Source organism: Podarcis cretensis, assembly GCF_951804945.1.
Source record: "Podarcis cretensis genome assembly, chromosome: 9".
NCBI lineage: Eukaryota > Metazoa > Chordata > Lepidosauria > Squamata > Lacertidae > Podarcis > Podarcis cretensis.
This window is the reverse complement of record NC_137178.1, coordinates 2,115,843-2,134,045: the sequence shown is the minus strand read 5'-3', so window position 1 is coordinate 2,134,045 and position 18,203 is coordinate 2,115,843. Positions and strand designations below refer to the sequence as shown.

Here is an 18,203-nt window from a genome sequence, read left to right as displayed (position 1 = left end):
CTGGGCAAGAATAACTTGGGCACACAGAAAGGCATAGAGCTCAACTCTTGGCAATGTTGGATCTACCTGAGCTCAGTATTTTCGATACCATTATTCCTCAAACTTGAATTCCCAGCTGTTGTTGGACTACAACTCCCATCATACATAGCTAGCAGGACCAGTGATCCGTGATGGTGGGGGTTGTAGTCCAATGGCAGCTGGAATTCCAAGTTTGAGAAAAAATGGTCTGCACGGACTGGTGGCTTCAGGCAGGGAGTCTCTCCCAGCCCTTTTTGGAGATGCTGGGAACTGAACCTGGGGCCTTTTGGTGCTGGAAGCTGCATCATCCTCAATCAGACCACTGGTCCATTTAGCGTAATATTGCTTCATTGACTGGCAGAAGCTCTCCAGGGTTTCAGGCATGGAATGCCGTTAGCCCAACGGCCTCAGCCCTGTATACCTGAAGGAGTGACTTCACCCCTGTTGCTCGGCCTGGACATTGAGGTCCAGTTCCGAGGGCCTTCTGGCAGTCCACTCATTGCTGGAAGTGAAGTTATAGGGAAACAGGGAGAGGGACTTCCCGGTCGTGGCGCCTGCCCTGTGGAACACTTTTCTGTCGCTTGTCAAAGAGATAGGAATTCTGAAGGCAGCCCTGTATCGGGAAGCTTTTAATGTTTGACACTGTATTTTTGTTGAAGCAGCACTGAGCGGCTGGGGCAACCCAAGCAGATGGGCAGGGTAGAAGAAATAAATTGTTGTTTCATTGTTTTTGTTTCAATTACTTATTTGTCCTTTTTTCTTGTGAGCCATCCTGAGATCACTTGTTAAAAGGCAGTACAGTGGTACCTCGGGTTAAGTACTTAATTCGTTCTGGAGGTCCGTTCTTAACCTGAAACTGTTCTTAACCTGAAGCACCACTTTAGCTAATGGGGCCTCCAGTTGCCACCACGATGCCAGAGCACGATTTCTGTTCTCATCCTGAAGCAACATTCTTAACCCGAGGTACTATTTCTGGGTTAGCGGAGTCTGTAACCTGAAGCGCATGTAACCCGAGGTAACACTGTATATAAATCTATTTTTTATTATTATTATTATTATTATTATTATTATTATTATTATTATTATCATCATCATTATCATTATTTGGAGATGCTGCTGGGGATTGAACCTGGGAACTTCTGCACACAAAGCAGGTGATCTGCCACTCCATGGCATGGGACTTCAGGTGTGAGGCTGGTGGGTGAGACTTGGGGAAAACAGTGTCACAGGTCAAACTGAGGCCTGTGCCGGAACAGAATAAGCTTGTTGGCTGGAGATTTCCTATGTCAGCCATAAAAGGAGCAGGGAAGGGAGCAATGAATCCAGCAGGCTGCTGTGAAGCTCTGTATGCAATTGCTAAAGGGACTTGAATTCAGGTGGCACAGATTTTGGGAGAGCAAGGGTTCCGTTCTGAAAGGAAAGGAGCAGATTTCCTGACTATCGGTGACCTAAGATATTTGGGCGGGGAGGGTGGCTGGCTGGCTAAGCTAGCCTCCCCTGATGATGCTCAATTGCAACTCGCATCATCCTTGCTTCTTAGCCTTGCTGGCCAGGGCTGTTGGGAGTTGAAGTCCAGCAACCTCTGGAGCGCCAGAAATTAGCTACCCAGGTTTAGGGCCACGGCTGTAATGTAGGAATTCTTGGAACAGCTAGGCACCTGCGTACAAACCCCTGACATAAAACTAAAATGTGAGAGAGGGCACTTGCTCTTCATGCAAAAGGCCTCAGGTTAATGTGTAATTATCCAGTTTGTTTGTGGGTCGGATTAGGATCTGTGTATGCCCCCTCCTGCAGTTACTTGCATAGTAGAGGGATTGCGATGGCATCTTGAGAAGGGAGCAGGAGCCAAGGAAGCCAAGCTCAAAAGCAGCCCACCAAACAGCCTCAGGATTCTTCTTCCAAAGAGGCCCAGACATGAGGTCCGCTGGAGGCCACGGAGTAGGGAGCGAGTAAGAAACCTTTCAAATGTAGTAGAATGGCTACTAAACCACCTTTACTTGATGTTGCAGCATGCGTGGAAAGATCAGAGGTTTCAGGTAGTAAAGGGGACTTGTTCACCTCGACCTTGTTCACCGTGCCATGGCTTCAGAAGGAAGATGCCGGACCTCCGAAGCAGAATCTTCCAGCGGAGATATCTTCAGGTGAGAATCTGGCACCTACCTTCACAGTGGTGGGGCTGGCTGGCTTGGAGCTGGGTTTCACCACGGGGCTCCTGTTGTGGGGTTGAAGGGGTCACGCAAATTTGGCCATTGCCACAGCCAGTTTAGGGGGAGGTACCAAAGGATGGGACAGAGCTGACTGAAGAGCTGACACACACACACACACACACAGAGAGAGAGAGAGAGAGAGAGAGAGACACATTTTAAATCTATATTTAATTATAGGTGCTCTCTGTATTTAGAGAAGCAGAAGAAATGAATAAAATCAGATGGAATATGAACGAGAAGATAGAAAAAGATGTATAGAAATTTATTTATTAAATTTGTATGCCACCCTTCCTTCAAAGATCAAGGGCAGCTCACAACATAAGAAATACAAAATGAGAATGCAAAATAGAAAAATGAGTCAACCTGGCCAGCAGGATTTTTGGCACCTGGTGGAGCGACATTGGAGAAACGGCCCAATTAAGGAAGAGTCCTGATGAAGTACATGGGCATAATCTTGAGGGCTTATAATGAAATTGTGGGTGGAGTATGGTGAGCCTTCCAAATCAAGAAGAATGGCTACTAAACCACCTTTGCGTGATATTGCAGCATCCGTGGAAAGATCGGAGGCTTCAGGTAGTAAAGGAGACTTAACTCCCTCCACCTTGTTCACCGTGCCGTGGCTTCAGAAGGACGATGCAAGACCTCCGAAGCAGAATCTTCCAGCGGAGATATCTGCAGGTGAGAATCTGGCACCTACCTTCACAGTGGTGGGGCTGGCTGGGTTTCACCACGGGGCTCCTGTTTTGGGGTTGAAGGGGTTACGCAAATTTGGCCATTGCCACAGCCAATTTAGGGGTAGGTACCAAAGGATGGGTCACGAAGAGTCAGACACGACTAAACAACAACAAAACCAAAGGATGGGACAGAGCTGACTGAAGAGACGTTACTGGTGCAGCCAGGAGATGTGCGAGGAGAACTTTGTGCAGCCGCCCAGACCGACAGTCAATTGGGTGCAGTCAGGTAAGAAGGTGGACACAGTTATGAAAGGTATTCCATACGGGGAGGCCTCGAGTTGGATATCCTTGATTGCCTGCCACCAATGAGCAAATATGAAAAGGGGAGTTTGTGGAGGTGTTTGTCCTCTCTTGATTTATTTGTTCTTTTTATTAAACGTATTCGTCACTTTCTTACCAAAATAACTAAAAGCAGATTGCAATACTTTTAAGCAAGCAAGCATGCAAACACACACACACAAACAGAGAGAGAGAGAGAGACATTTTTAATCTATATTTGCTTATAGGTGCTCTCTATATTTAGAGAAGCAGAACAAATGAATAAAATCAAAGGGAATATGAATGAGAAGATAGAAAAAGATGTATAGAAATTTATTTATTAAATTTGTAGGCCACCCTTCCTTCAAAGATCAAGGGCAGCCCACAACATAAAAAATATAAAATGAGAATGCAAAATAGAAAAATGAGTCAACCTGGCCAGCAGGATTTTGGCACCTGGTGGAGCGACATTGGAGAAACGGCCCAATTAAGGAAGAGTCCTGATGAAGTACATGGGCATAATATTGAGGGCTTATAATGAATTTGTGGGTGGAGTATGGTGAGCCATTTAGGGTGCAGGTAGGCTTTGGTGGTAGTTTGATATGGGATAGCACAGTGTTCGAAGCTCCCATTGTTCTAGGCGCATTTTGCGACAGGGAATTTCATTAGCGCGAGCAGTTTCTGAACTCTGGGTTCAATACTTCGCCTAAGATTTCAGAATAAAACTGCAGAGTGGAAGGAAAGGAGGACCTTTTTCTGCCTCCCCACATGAAGACTGGAGAAGAGACCCTCTTAATATTCGGGAGGTGTTCAATGTCTTTATATATGACTTGGGTGATGGCATTATGGGAATACTCATGAAATTGGCAGGTGACACAAAACTTGCACAGGGAGCCACTTCCGGTTGGTTGTCCGATGATGGCAGACAGGAGCTCTTTCAGTTGAAAGAGCCCCAGTGCAGTGAAGCTAAGGGGTGACCGCTAGAGTGACGTGGTACCCCAGGAAACCTCAGCTAGAGCGTTCTGAGGGCATGGTGTTCCGGTTGGTGTCTTCTGCGACTCCACTACTCCCTGTTAAGCTATGGGAAAGAGCCCCGAGAGCGAGTGGGGTTGGAGACACGGCACAATGGGAACGACTCGTTTCCTTCACAGTGCGAAGCTCTGAGTCTGGCGATTGTGAGCGGCCAATTTCTCCGAAAAAAGGCTAATATTTGGAACCGTGAGTAAAGGAAAAAAGGAAGCATAAATTTGGCAACAATTCAGACAGAAAGGGATTCACATACGCAGGTCTATCCCTTTTCGCTGACCTAAAAGCGAAAGCGGTGATTGTTGACCGAAGCCGCAAAGAGGAAAAGACTGTCAGAAAACTTGCAAGTAAATGTCAAAATCCCCCCTTCTGGCAGGGGGGAGGGGGGAGAACTTTTACTTCAAAAGAACCCTGCTAGACTGACTTTCAAGCTAAAGAGACTTTTTCTTTCTGCAGCGGATTCCCCGGTGGGGAAAGGCTAGACTCCATTGTGATGTCATAAAGGGAGAGGAAACTTTCAACTTTCGCTTCCTCTTTGTATGATACAAAGTATCCTGTTGCTTTCTGTGCAACTGGTTTCTGTGTTACAAAAAGTATCTTTTACCTCTAGAATTTTTTTAAAAAATTCTGAGGGTTGTGAGGAGTATTAAATAGCCTGTCTTTATAATAAAAAGGAAAAGAGGAGCTGCTGGCTGTCTGCAACTGATTGTTGTGGGAATCTGTTTTTCTCTTTTCCCCCTCTGACTGTGTGACTGACCTTGAGATTCCTGAGCAACTATGAGTTGAGAGAAAGGAGGTAAGGGCACAGTAAGACAAGGCTCCAGAAGTGCGACTTTTGAGGATAATGTCATGCAATTGTTGACTGAAATAAAAGAGGACTTACAGTGGTACCTCGGGTTAAGTACCGTATTTTTTGCCCTATAGGGCTCACTTATTTTTGAGGGGGGGGGGAATAAAGAAAAAAAATTATTTCCTTTTTTTTAATAAATTTTTTTTATTAGTTTTCCAATTTTTAAAAAACACAACAGAAACAACATACAAACAAACACATAAATTCATAATTTCTTAACCTTATTTTCATAAGCCTCTTTTCTCGGACTTCCCCATACCTTCCCTTTTTTGCATCCTTTTTATTTTTAACAATTATTCAACAACCCTTTTAACCTATTAAATTTAAATTCATTCTCCTTTTCAATTTCACCCTAAATCAAGCAAAATTTACCGCTGTAATTCTACGTCTTCCTCTCCCTTAGCATTTTAGCACTCCTCAATTTTATAGTAGTTCTTAAGATATATTTTAAACTTCTTCCAGTCTTCTTCCACAGTCTCTTTCTCTTGGTCACGGATTCTGCCGGTCATTTCTGCCAATCCCATAAAGTCAATCACTTTCGCCTGCCATTCCTCCAGTGTGGGTAGCTCTTGTGTCTTCCAATATTTTGCTAGAAGAATCCTTGCTGCCGTAGTAGCGTACAGAAAAAAGTTTTTATCCTTCCTCAGCACCAATTGGCCGACCATACCCAAGCAAAAAAAAAAATTATTTCCCCCCCGAGCTTCCCCTGACCCTAGCCCCCAGAACGGGTCCGGAAGTGATGGCAAGGTTGCGCTGAACCTCACCATCGCTCCCGGACCTTGCGGGGCTGGGGGTGGGGGAAGCTCGGGCTTCCTCCGACCCCAGCCCCCAGAACGGGTCCGGAAGCAATGGCGAGGTTGCGCTCAACCTTGCCATCGCTCCCGGAGCTTGCTGCTATCCAAAGCCCAGGAAGCGTGGCGCTGTAGCTCCCTGCGCACCCCGGGCTTTGGGCAGCTATCCGCAAGCCTGTGGCGCCCGGCGGGAACTCCCGCTGGGCTCTGCAGGCTTGCGAATAGCTGCCCAAAGCCCAGGCTGCACAGTGCCGCGCTCCCCAGACTTTGGGCTGCAGGCAGCTATTTGCAAGCCTTCGGAGCCCACGGGAGTTCCTGCCGGGCTCCGCAGGCTTGCGAATAGCTTCTTGAAGCCTGGAGAGCTAGTGGGGTCTGTGTCGCTCTCCAGGCTTCAGCGAAAGCCTGCATTCGCCCCATAGGACGCACACACATTTCCCCTTCATTTTTGGAGGGGGAAAAGTGTGTCCTATAGGGCGAAAAATACGGTACTTAATTCATTCCGGAGGTCCATACTTTACCTGAAACTGTTCTTAATCTGAAGCAACATTTTAGCTAATGGGGCCTCCCGCTGCTGCCGTGCCGCCGGAGCACGATTTCTGTTCTTAACCTGAAGCACTATTTCTGGGTTAGTGGAGTCTAACCTGAAGCGTATGTAACCTGAGGTACCACGGTAAAAGGTAATTCTTAGGACATTGAAAAATTGGGCAAAGACTTTGAGGAACTGGGAGTGGAACTGAGAGCGGTGAAAACAGGTTACAAGTCACGAGACGAGATTGACACAGCTAGACAACAATTAGAGTGGCTGATTTAGAAAGATTACAATATGAAAATTCAAATTTGATCACATTTCTGCAGATGAGAGAGCGGGAATCTCAGCTAAGATTGAGAGGGGTACCTCAACTGGAACAGGATCGGCTCAGGGAGTGAATGATAGATCAATTTGTGGTGAAGTGGGAGTTTAAAAAAAGACGAAGTAGGCTCTTGGATAGAAAACGCCTACAGATTTGGTTCTTAAAAAGATTCAAAAATTACCTTTGATTGTATTGTGGTCTTCAAGCCTAAAGAACAAAGAGATATTATTTTGGGCCTGCATGACAAAAAAGGTTTAAAAATTCAGGACAAAGCAATTGTCCTTTTAACAGAATTTCCTAAACATTTTTTGAACTTGAGATCCAATTATACAGATTTGGCAACCACCCTGAGAAGGAAAAATACGACTTGGATTATAAATTAATTCTAATGAGAGATCTGAATGGAGTTGCATCAACTCTAATGGACAAGACTCAGAGACAAAAAATACTGAATGCTGTCAGACTGCCTAAGACATTTTTTGACATACCAGATAAATTTGATCTGTCAGACATATGGAGAATTAGAAATCCAACTTAAAAGACTTCACATTCTATTTAGATGCAAATCAATCATTTTCGAGAATCAACTATTTATAGATATCCAGAGACTTGGTTCCCAGAGTAACAAAAATGGAAATTTGCCCCCAAACCTGTTCAGATTACAGTGCAGTATTTATGGAAGAGAAATTGTCTTTACAGGGATCTTTCAGATGGAGGATGAATGATGATTTGTTGAGGAATGAGCAAATAATAAGGCCCAAAAGACTCTAAAAGGCTAATTTGAGATGAGTATGATTTTTGGAATGGAAAAAAGAGTAATTTGGGATGCAAGTAAAGCAGTAACGAGAGGATTCCTCATTCAACAAAATTCAGTTAAGAGAAAGATACAAAATGAAAAGAAAGATAAAATTTTGGACCAATTAAAAGACAAAGAGAAGAACCTTAGAAGTAATCCAAAGAATTTGCAGATGCAAAAGGAAATTAAAGCCTTACAGATCCAGTATTCACACATTATAAACCAAGAAATAGAATGGAAATTAAGAATGATGAGACAAAGGAATGTTGAATCTGCAGATAAACATGGGAAACTCATAGCTTGGCAGTTAAAAAAGAGACAAAACAAAGTACTACTCCTACTCCTACTACTACTAATGATTTTTATTTATACCCCGCCCTCCCCAGCCAAGGCCGGGCTCAGGGCGGCTAACAAGCAATAATAAAAACAAGTTGAATGAATACAACTTAAAAACAAGATTAAAATACAACATTAAAATATTAAAATGCAGCCTCATCGCAGGAGGAGAAAGGAAAAAGAAGAAAGAGGGGGAGGGAATAAAACTGGCTCTAAGCCAAAGGCCAGGCGGAACAACTCTGTCTTACAAGCCCTGCGGAAAGAAATCAGATCCTGCAGGGACCTGGTCTCATGAGACAGAGCATTCCACCAGGCCGGGGCCAGTGTTGAAAAGGCCCTGGCTCTGGTTGAAGCTAATCTAACTTCCTTAGGGCCCGGGACCACTAGGGTGCTGCTATTTATGGACCTTGAGGCTCTCCGTGGGGCATACCGGGAGAGCCGGTCCCGTAGGTACGAGGGTCCTAGGCCATGAAGGGCTTTAAAGGTCAAAAGCAGCACCTTAAATCTGACCCTGTACTCCACCGGGAGCCAGTGCGGCTGGAAAAGCACTGGGTGAATATGCTCCCATGGCAGAGACCCCATGAGGAGCCTCACTGTAATACAATGTTACAAATATTGTATCAGAAGGAAAGTCTGTGGAGACCCCTGTGGAGATAAGATGATGTTTCCAGAAGTATTACAAACAACTGTATAAAAATGGTAAAGAAGGCAAGATCAAAATTGAGCAGTTTATTAAAACTAATGGCTTGCAGAAGATTCCTGAAGGTAAAAGGATCCTACTAAATGGTTTAATTACACGGCAGGAGGTCGAAAATGCAATAAATTCAATGCAACTTGGCAAAGCTCCGGGACCAGATGGATTGTCAGCAAAATACTATAAGACTATGAAAGATTAGCTTATTCAGTCATTGGTAGAAGTTTGCAATAAGATAATAGGAGGGAAAAGGACCCGAAACCTGGAAGGAAGCTTATATAACCCTGATTCGAAAACAAGATCAAGATAGATCTAAGGTCAAAAACTATAGGCCAATCTCATTACTTAATGTGGATTACAAAATCTTTGTCAATATCTTGGCCAATAGGTTCAAGAAGGTCCTGTCAGAATATATTCATAAGGACCAATCAGGATTTCTGCCTGGAAGGCATATGAAAGATAGTATTAGGAATATAGTTGATATTTTGGAAAAGTTAGAAACAAGAAAAAATTGTAAAGCAATGTTAATGTTTATTGATGCGGAGAAGGCCTTTGATAATGTGTCTTGGAGTTTTATGATACAAAATTTAGAAAGTATTGGGCTTGGACATGAGTTTTTAAATTGCATTAATGTGGTTTATCATGAACAAAAAGGTGCAGCGAATCCAGGCTGCTGTGGAGATCTATGCAACTGCTAAAGGGATTCGAATTCAGGTGGCACAGATTTTGGGAGAGCAAGGTTTCCGTTCTGAAAGGAAAGAGCAGATTTCTTGACTATCAGTGACCTAAGATATTTGGGCAGGGAGATGATGCTCAATTGCAACTCGCATCATCCTTGCTTCTTAGCCTTGCTGGCCAGGGCTGTTGGGAGTTGAAGTCCAGCAACCTCTGGAGCGCCAGAAATTAGCTACCCAGGTTTAGGGCCACGGCTGTAATGTAGGAATTTTTGGAACAGCTAGGCACCTGCGTATAAACCCCTGACATAAAACTAAAATGTGAGAGAGGGCACTTGCTCTTCATGCAAAAGACCTCAGGTTAATGTGTAATTATCCAGTTTGTTTGTGGGTTAGAGTAGGATCTGTGTATGCCCCCTCCTGCAGTTACTTGCATAGTAGAGGGATTGCGATGGCATCTTGAGAAGGGAGCAGGAGGCAAGGAAGCCAAGCTCAAAAGCAGCTCACCAAACAGCCTCAGGATTCTTCTTCCAAAGAGGGCCAGACATAATAATAATAATAATAATAATAATAATAATAATAATAATAATAATAATAATTTATTATTTATAACCCGCCCATCTGGCTGGGCCTCCCCAGCCACTCTGGGCGGCTTCCATAGAAAGCAAAAATACAATAAAATATCACACGTTAAAAACTTCCCTGAACAGGGCTGCCTTAAGATGTCTTCTGAATGTCAGGTAGTTGTTTATCGCTTTGACATCTGCTGGAAGGGCGTTCCACAGGGCGGGCGCCACTACTGAGAAGGCCCTCTGCCTGGTTCCCTGTAGCTTTACTTCTCGCAATGAGGGAACCGCCAGAAGGCCCTCGGCGCTGGACCTCAGCGTCCGGGCAGAATGATGGGGGTGGAGACGCTCCTTCAGGAATACTGGACCGAGGCCGTTTAGGGCTTTAAAGGTCAGCACCAACACTTTGAATTGTGCTCGGAAACGTACTGGGAGCCAATGTAGGTCTTTCAAGACCGGTGTTATATGGTCTCGGCGGCCGCCCCCAGTCACCAGTCTAGCTGCCGCATTCTGGATTAGTTGTAGTTTCCGAGTCACCTTCAAAGGTAGCCCCACGTAGAGTGCATTGCAGTAGTCCAAGCGGGAGATAACCAGAGCATGCACCACTCTGGCGAGACAGGCCGCAGGCAGATAGGGTCTCAGCCTATGTACCAGATGGAGCTGGTAAACAGCTGCCCTGGACACAGATTTGACCTGTGCCTCCATGGACAGCTGTGAGTCCAAAATGACTCCCAGGCTGCGCACCTGGTCCTTCAGGGGCACAGTTACCCCATTCAGGACCAGGGAATCCTCCACACCTGCCCGCCTCCTGTCCCCCAAAAACAGTACTTCTGTCTTGTCAGGATTCAACCTCAATCTGTTAGCCGCCATCCATCCTTCAACCGCCTCCAGACACTCACACAGGACCTTCACCGCCTTCACTGGTTCTGATTTAAAAGAGAGGTAGAGCTGGGTATCATCTGCATACTGATGAACACCCAGCCCAAACCTCCTGATGATCTCTCCCAGCGGCTGCATGTAAATGTTGAAAAGCATGCGGGAGAGGACAGAACCCTGAGGCACCCCACAAGTGAGAGCCCAGGGGTCTGAACACTCATCCCCCACCACCACTCTCTGAACACGGCCCAGGATGAAGGAGCGGAACCACTGTATGACAGTGCCCCTAGCTCCCAGCCCCTCAAGACGGTCCAGAAGGATGTTATGGTCGATGGTATCAAACGCCACTGAGAGATCCAGCAGAACTAGGAAACAGTTCTCACCTTTGTCCCTAGCCCGCCGAAGATCATCAACCAGTGCGACCAAGGCAGTTTCAGTCCCATGATGAGGCCTGAATCCCGACTGGAAGGGATCCAAATGGTCCGCTTCTTCCAGGCGTGCCTGGAGTTGTTCGGCAACCACTCGCTCAATCACCTTGCCCAAGAATGGAAGATTTGAGACTGGGCGATAGTTGGCCATCGTGGCCGCATCTAAAGATGGTTTTTTAAGAAGCGGTTTAATAACCGCCTCTTTCAGCGGGTCTGGGAAGGCTCCCTCACGGAGGGAAGCATTCACCGCCCCACGAAGCCCATCGCCCAGTCCTTCCCGGCTAGCTTTAATAAGCCAGGATGGGCAAGGATCCAGGTGGTTGGCTTCACTCGTCCAAGCAGCCTGTCCACATCCTCGGAGGTAACAGATTGGAACTGATCCCACTCAACTTGACTAGACAGAACTCTAGCACTCTCCCGCCCCGGCCCTGCTCCCACGGTGGAGTCTACTTCTTCCCGAATCTGAGCGATTTTATCTGCAAAAAACTTTGCAAAATCATTGCAGGAGAACATGTGGCCTGTACTGGGCCCCAATGTTGCAGGTGGCTCCACTAAATTGTGAACCACCTGAAAAAGTCTCCTGCTGCTGTTTTCTGCAGATGCAATAGAGGCGGTGAAGAAATTCTTCTTCGCCGTCGCTATCGCCACTTGGTAGGCTCGACGTTGAGCTCTAACCTGTGTCCGGTCAGATTCGGAATGAGTTATCCGCCACCGGCGCTCTAGCCGTCTCAAAGATTGTTTCATTGCCCTCAGATCCGTGGAAAACCACGGGGCTCTCCGGGCTCCATGCAATCGGAGAGGGCGCTTCGGAGCCAAACAGTCAATAGCCCTGGTTAACTCCACATTCCAGCAGGCCACCAGGGAATCAGCTGAAAGGCCATCAACATGGGATAAAGCATCCCCTACCACTCTCTGGAAACCATTTGGATCCATTAAGTGGTGGGGGCGGACCATCCAAATTGGTCCCACCTCCCTGCAGAGGGGATGGGTCGCAGAGAAGTCCAGTTGCACCAGGAAGTGATCTGACCATGGCACTTCTTTCGTTTTGCTTTTACTTAGTGTCAGATCACCAACATCCATAGAGGTAAACACCAGGTCCAAGGCATGTCCGCGACTATGGGTTGGGCCAGACTTATTCAGGGACAGCCCCATGGAGGCCATGCTTTCCACGAAGTCCCGAGCAGCCCCTTGTAAGGTCGTGTCGGCATGAGGTCCGCTGGAGGCCGCGGAGTGGGGAGCGAGTAAGAAACCTTCCAAATGTAGTAGAATGGCTACTAAACCACCTTTACTTGATGTTGCAGCATGCGTGGAAAGATCAGAGGTTTCAGGTAGTAAAGGGGACTTGTTCACCTCGACCTTGTTCACCATGCCATGGCTTCAGAAGGAAGATGCAGGACCTCCGAAGCAGAATCTTCCAGCGGAGATATCTTCAGGTGAGAATCTGGCACCTACCTTCACAGTGGTGGGGCTGGCTGGCTTGGAGCTGGGTTTCACCACGGGGCTCCTGTTTTGGGGTTGAAGGGGTTATGCAAATTTGGCCATTGCCACAGCCAATTTAGGGTGAGGTACCAAAGGATGGGACAGAGCTGAGTGAAGAGACATTACTGGTGCAGCCAGGAGATGTGTGAGGAGAGCTTTGTGCAGTCGCCCAGACCGACAATCAATTGGGTGCAGTCAAGTAAGAAGGTGGACACAGTTATGAAAGGTATTCCATACGGGGAGGCCTCGAGTTGGATATCCTTGATTGCCTGCCACCATTGAGCAAATATGAAAAGGGGAGTTTGTGGAGGTGTTTGTCCTCTCTTGATTTATTTGTTCTTTATATTAAATGTATTCGTCACTTTCTTACCGAAATAACTAAAAGCAGATTGCGATACTTTTAAGCAAGCAAGCAAACGAAAACACACACAGAGATATATTTTAAATATCTATATTTAATTATTGGTGGTCTCTATATTTAGGGAAGCAGAACAAATGAATAAAATCAGAGGGAATATGAATGAGAAGATAGAAAAAGTTGTATAGAAATTTATTTATTAAATTTGTATGCCATCCTTCATTCAAAGATCACCCCATAGTCACCTTTGAGTGGACTTAACTGTCCAGGGGTCCTTTACCTTTTTTTACTTTGCCTTTAGGTGGGTTGGTAGATGGTTGACTGAACCCAACTAGTGCCCAGTAATGGTTTCTTATCATCCTGGAAAAAAGTGACAAGTGGGGTGCCACAGGGTTCTGTCCTGGGTCATTGTTGTTCAACGTCTTTATGTATGACTTGGATGATGGAATTATGGGGATGCTCATCGAATTGGCAGATGACACCAACCCTGGAGGGGGAGCTAATGCTGCAGAAGGCACAATTGGGATTCAAGATGACCTTAACAGATTGGAGAACTGGGTCCAAACTAACAAAATGAGTTTTGATACGGGCAACTGTCAGGTTCTGCATTTAGGCAGGAATAACCAACTTTACAAATATAAGACAGGAAATACTTGGCTTGCCAGTAAAACCTGTGAAAAGGATCTAGGGGTCTTGGTGGTCCACAAGCTTAGCATAATTCAACAGTGTGCTGCAGCAGCAAAACTAGCTAATGCTATTCTAGGCTGCATCAAGAGAAGTCCAATGTCCAGATACAGGGAATTAAAAGTCATCTATTCTGCCTTGTTCAGACCATACGTGGAATACTGTGTCCTGTTCTGGGCACCCCAGTTTAAGAAACATGATTGATAATCTGGAAAGTGTTCATAGAATGGTGACCAAGATGATCAAAGGTCTAGAAGCCTAAGGCTTATGAGGAACAGTTGAAGAAACTGGGTGTTTTTAGCTTGGAAAAGAGGAGGCTGAGAGGAGATACGATACCCTTCTCTAAATACCTAAAGGGCTGCCACATGGAAGATGTAGCCAGCTTATTTCCCCCCTCTCTGCAGGGTAGGGCCTGAACCAGTGGCTTCAAGTTAGAAGAAAGATTCTGATTCAACATCAGGAAGAACTTTCTGACAGGGCGAGCCGCTCCTTTGGGAGGTTGTAGACTCTCCTTCCTCAGAGGTTTTTAATCAGAGGTTGGATGGCCATCTGCCATGGATGCTTCTCTGAAATTCCTGCATTGCAGGGTTGGACTAGCTGGCTTTTGGGCTCCCTTCCAACTCTACTTTTATATGATTCCATCAGTTTTCAATGTTCAGATTAGGGTAGGGGTGGTAACATATATGACCTATAGTTGAGCAACTTGAGGAGTACAACTTGCATATTAGGCGACAGGACTACTAGTTGGAATGTTAAGAGGTAAAGTGTCTCCTTGTATTTACCGGTTCAGGCCAAAGTGCTTGCAAATGTTTCCTCTGACTTTAGGCTTAGGAAAATGGCGGGATGGGAGAAGGAATGCCCCTCCCAACCATCATGGAGAAGCACTCTGTGTCTCCAAATGAGGCTGCATTATTCAGTGCGTAATCTATGGGAATCATTTCCGCAAGTGGCATTGTTTCTCTTGTTATTTTCTAGTAATAGGTTTGTTTTGTGGTTTTTATAAGGAAATCTGTTTTTAAGGGGATAGGTTCAGGGAGTGAGTCCTAGCCAATGGGGTTGGCTTGGGCAGGTTCTACGGGGGGAGGGGGGATTTATTGGGACACCCGATTTCCGTGATCATGGGCAGGAGGAGGAGTTACGCTAGGACCAGACCATGTCATTACCGAGGGGGCAGGTTTACTCGTTGTTTGGAGACTATCCCTGCCTCTGGGTCTGGTCCTGACCAGAAGGTTACAGGTATCAACAAGGGTGTCCCACATGACCTTCAGGTGCTGCTGTGCAATGCCAGGTCAATGATCCAGAAGACCACTGCCGTCTATGACTTGATCATGGATTGAGGACTTGAACTGAAATGTGTAACAGAGACTTGGTTGGACGAGGCATATGAGCCTGTTCTTGCTGGTGCTTGTCTGCCAGGCTTCCCTTATGCACAGCAACCCAGGTCCTGTGGGTGGGGAGGGGGGGGTTGCAGTGATTTTTAGGAAGTCCTTTGTTTTCGTTGGGCGTCCTTATTAGGAAGACCCACTTCTCTAAAGTTGGGCAATAGGGGCAGAACAGGCAGCACAGGATTGCTATTGGTGTACCAACCTCCCCGCTGCACCAAGGATTCCCTGCTCACGCTGCTTCAGGTCATGTCAGATGTTTTCCTGGAGCCACCCATCTTGGTCCTGGGTGAGTTTAACATCCATGCCAACATGACCTTACACGGTGCTGCTTGGGACTTTGTGGAAAGCATGGCCTTCATGGGGCTGTACCTGAATAAGTTTGGTCCAACTCATAGTGGCGGACATGCCTTAGATTTGGTGTTCACTTCTATGAATGTGGGTGATCTGACACTAAAAGTGAAACAAAAGAAGTGCTATGTCGGATCACTTCCTGTTGCAACTAGACTTCTCCGCTACCATCCCCTGCATAGGGAAGTGGGACCAATTAGAATGGTCCGCCACAGCCACTTAATGAATGGATCTACATAGTTTCCAGAGAGTGGTAGGGGATGTTTTATCCCATGTTGATGGCCTTTCAGCTGATTTACTGGTGGCTCATTGGAATGCGGTGTTAACTAGGGTTGTTGACTTGTCTGGTTCCGAAGTGCCCACCCCAATTGCATGGAGCCTCGATGACCCCGTGGTTCTCCCCTTGGCTGAGGGCAATCAAATGATGGCTAGAGTGCCGGTGGCAGAAAACCCACTCTGAATCAGATTGAACATGGGTTACAGCTCAACGTTGAGCCTACCAAGTTTTGATAACGATGGCAAAGAGGACCTTCTTCACCGACTCTATTGCATCTGCAGAAAATAGTTCCAGGAGACTCTTCCAGGTGGTCTGGAGTTTTACAGATCCACCTTCACCAGCTTGAGTCCAGCACGGACTGCAAGGTCTCCTATGATGACTTCACAAAGTTTTTTGCAGGTAAAAATCAGATTCGGAGGGTGGTAGACCCCACAATGGGGCAGGGTTGGGGTGGGAGAGTGCCAGAGCTCTGCCTAGTCATTTCGCATGGGAACAATTCCAGTCTGTTACATCTGAGGATGTGGAGACAAGTGAAACTGACCACGTGTCTCCTTGATCCTTGCCCATCCTGGCTCATAATGAGAGCTGGGAAGGACTGGGCGATGAGCTGTGCGGGGTGGTGAATGCTTCCCTCTGTGTGGGAATCTTCCCATACCCACTTAAAGAAGCAGTTATTAAACCTCTTCTTAAAAAGCTATCTTTGAGCCCAGCCATCATGGCCAACTATCGCCCAGTCTCAAATCTTCCATTCTTGGCAAGGTGATTGAGCAGGTGGTTGCTGAACAACTCCAGGCACGCCTGGAAGATGCGGACCATTTGGATCCCTTCCAGTTGGGATTCAGACCTCATCATAGGCATGAAACTGCCTTGGTCACACTGGTCGATGATCTCCGGCAGCCTAGGAACAAAGGTGAGAGCTGTTTCCTAGTTCTGCTGGATCTCTCAGCAGCATTTGACACCATCGACCATGACATCCTTCAGGACCATCTAGAGGGGCTGGGAGCTGGGGGCACTGTTATACAGTGGTTCCTCTCCTTCCTCCTAGGCAATGTCCAGAAAGTGGTGTTGAGGGATGAATGTTCGGATCCCTGGGTGCTCACTTGTGGGGTGCCTCAGGGTTCCGTCCTCTCCCCGATGCTTTTCAATATCTATTTGAAGCTGCTGGGAGAGATCATCAGGGGGTTTGGGCTGGGTGTTCATCAGTATGCCGATGATACCCAGCTCTACCTCTCCTTCAAATCAGAACCAGTGAAAGCAGTGAAAGTCCTGTGTGAGAGGGTTGGAGGATGAATAGTGGCTAACACTGAATCCTGACAAGACAGAAGTATTGTTTTGGGGGGACAGGGTGGGCAGTTGTGGGGGACTCCCTGGTCCTGAATGGGATAACTCTGCCCCTCAGATATGAGGTGCACAGCCTGGGTGTCATTTTGGACTCACAGCTGTCCATGGAGGTGCAGATCAATTCTGTGTCCAGGGTGGCTGTCTGCTAGCTCTATGTGAGATCCTCTCTGCCTGTGCCCTGTCTCACAAGAATGGTGCATGCTCTGGTTATCTCCCGCTTAGACTACTGCAATGCGCTCTACATGGGGCTACCTTTGAGGGTGACTCAGAAACTACAACTAATCCAGAATGCAGCAGCTAGACTGGTGACTGGGAGCAGCCGCCAAGACCATATAACACCGGTCCTGAAAGACTCACATTGGCTCCCAATACACTTCAAAGCACAAAGTGTGGGTGCTGAACTTTAAAGCCCTAAACAACCTCAGCCCAGTATTCCTGAAGGAGTTTCTCCAGCGCTAAGGCCCTTTTGGCAGTTCCCTCACTGCGAGAAGTGAGGTTACAGGGAACCAGGCAGGGGCCTTCTCAATAGTGGCGCCTGCTCTGTGGAACACCCTCCCACCAGATGTTGAGGAGATGAATAACAATATGTTTTTAGAAGACATTTGAAGGCAGTTCTGTATAGGGAAGTGTCAGGGGTTCAGGAGCAGAGGCACAGGGAAGAGAGGAGATGGAGAGCGAAGGGGAAGGATCCGAGGGGAGCGTAGGAGAAGAGGACAGTGGACCGAGAGATTCCATGAGCCTCTCCAGCGAATCGGAAGATTCACAGAAGGGGGCGCCAGTGGCCAGGGGTAGGGGGTTCCCAAGGGGAACGCCCCAGGAGCAAGGGGGCAGCAGGGACTCCCAGAGCAGTAGTTGGAAATCAGGACCAGCTTCCCCACCAGAGCAGAGTGGGGGGGAAGAGTCCCAAGGATCGGGGCCAGTGCATTCCCCACCAGGGAGAGAAGATAAGGCAGGGCTGACCACACCTCCATCGGAGAGTCAGACAACGGAGGGGAGGTCAGATCCGGCCAGTATCCCGGAAGAGGGAAGCAGTGACAGAAGTAGTGTAACGGTCAGGAGGAAGGTCACTGGGTTGGCGCGAGAGGCAAGTTCAAATGTACAGGAGCGCGGGACAGCAGAGAATGAGGATTGGGAACCGGGTCCTAAAGCCCGCCGGAGGGAGGGGGAGGAGCTAAGCGACTCAGCGTCGGAAGAGTCCAGAAAGGGCAATGCCCCAGCGGGCAGGA

At 47.1% G+C, this 18,203-nt stretch overlaps 1 protein-coding gene across 1 annotated transcript in view; it reads left to right on the top strand.

The window, feature by feature from the left end:
* LOC307223788 (uncharacterized protein) overlaps positions 1-18,203 on the top strand; it is a 35,039-nt gene that overhangs the window by 8,800 nt on the left and 8,036 nt on the right. The window contains exons 7-9 of the mRNA XM_079990091.1: positions 2,028-2,159; positions 2,772-2,903; positions 12,407-12,538. Of these exons, the coding sequence (XP_079846217.1) occupies positions 2,028-2,159; positions 2,772-2,903; positions 12,407-12,538 (396 nt within the window). The remainder of the gene's footprint in view (positions 1-2,027; positions 2,160-2,771; positions 2,904-12,406; positions 12,539-18,203) is intronic.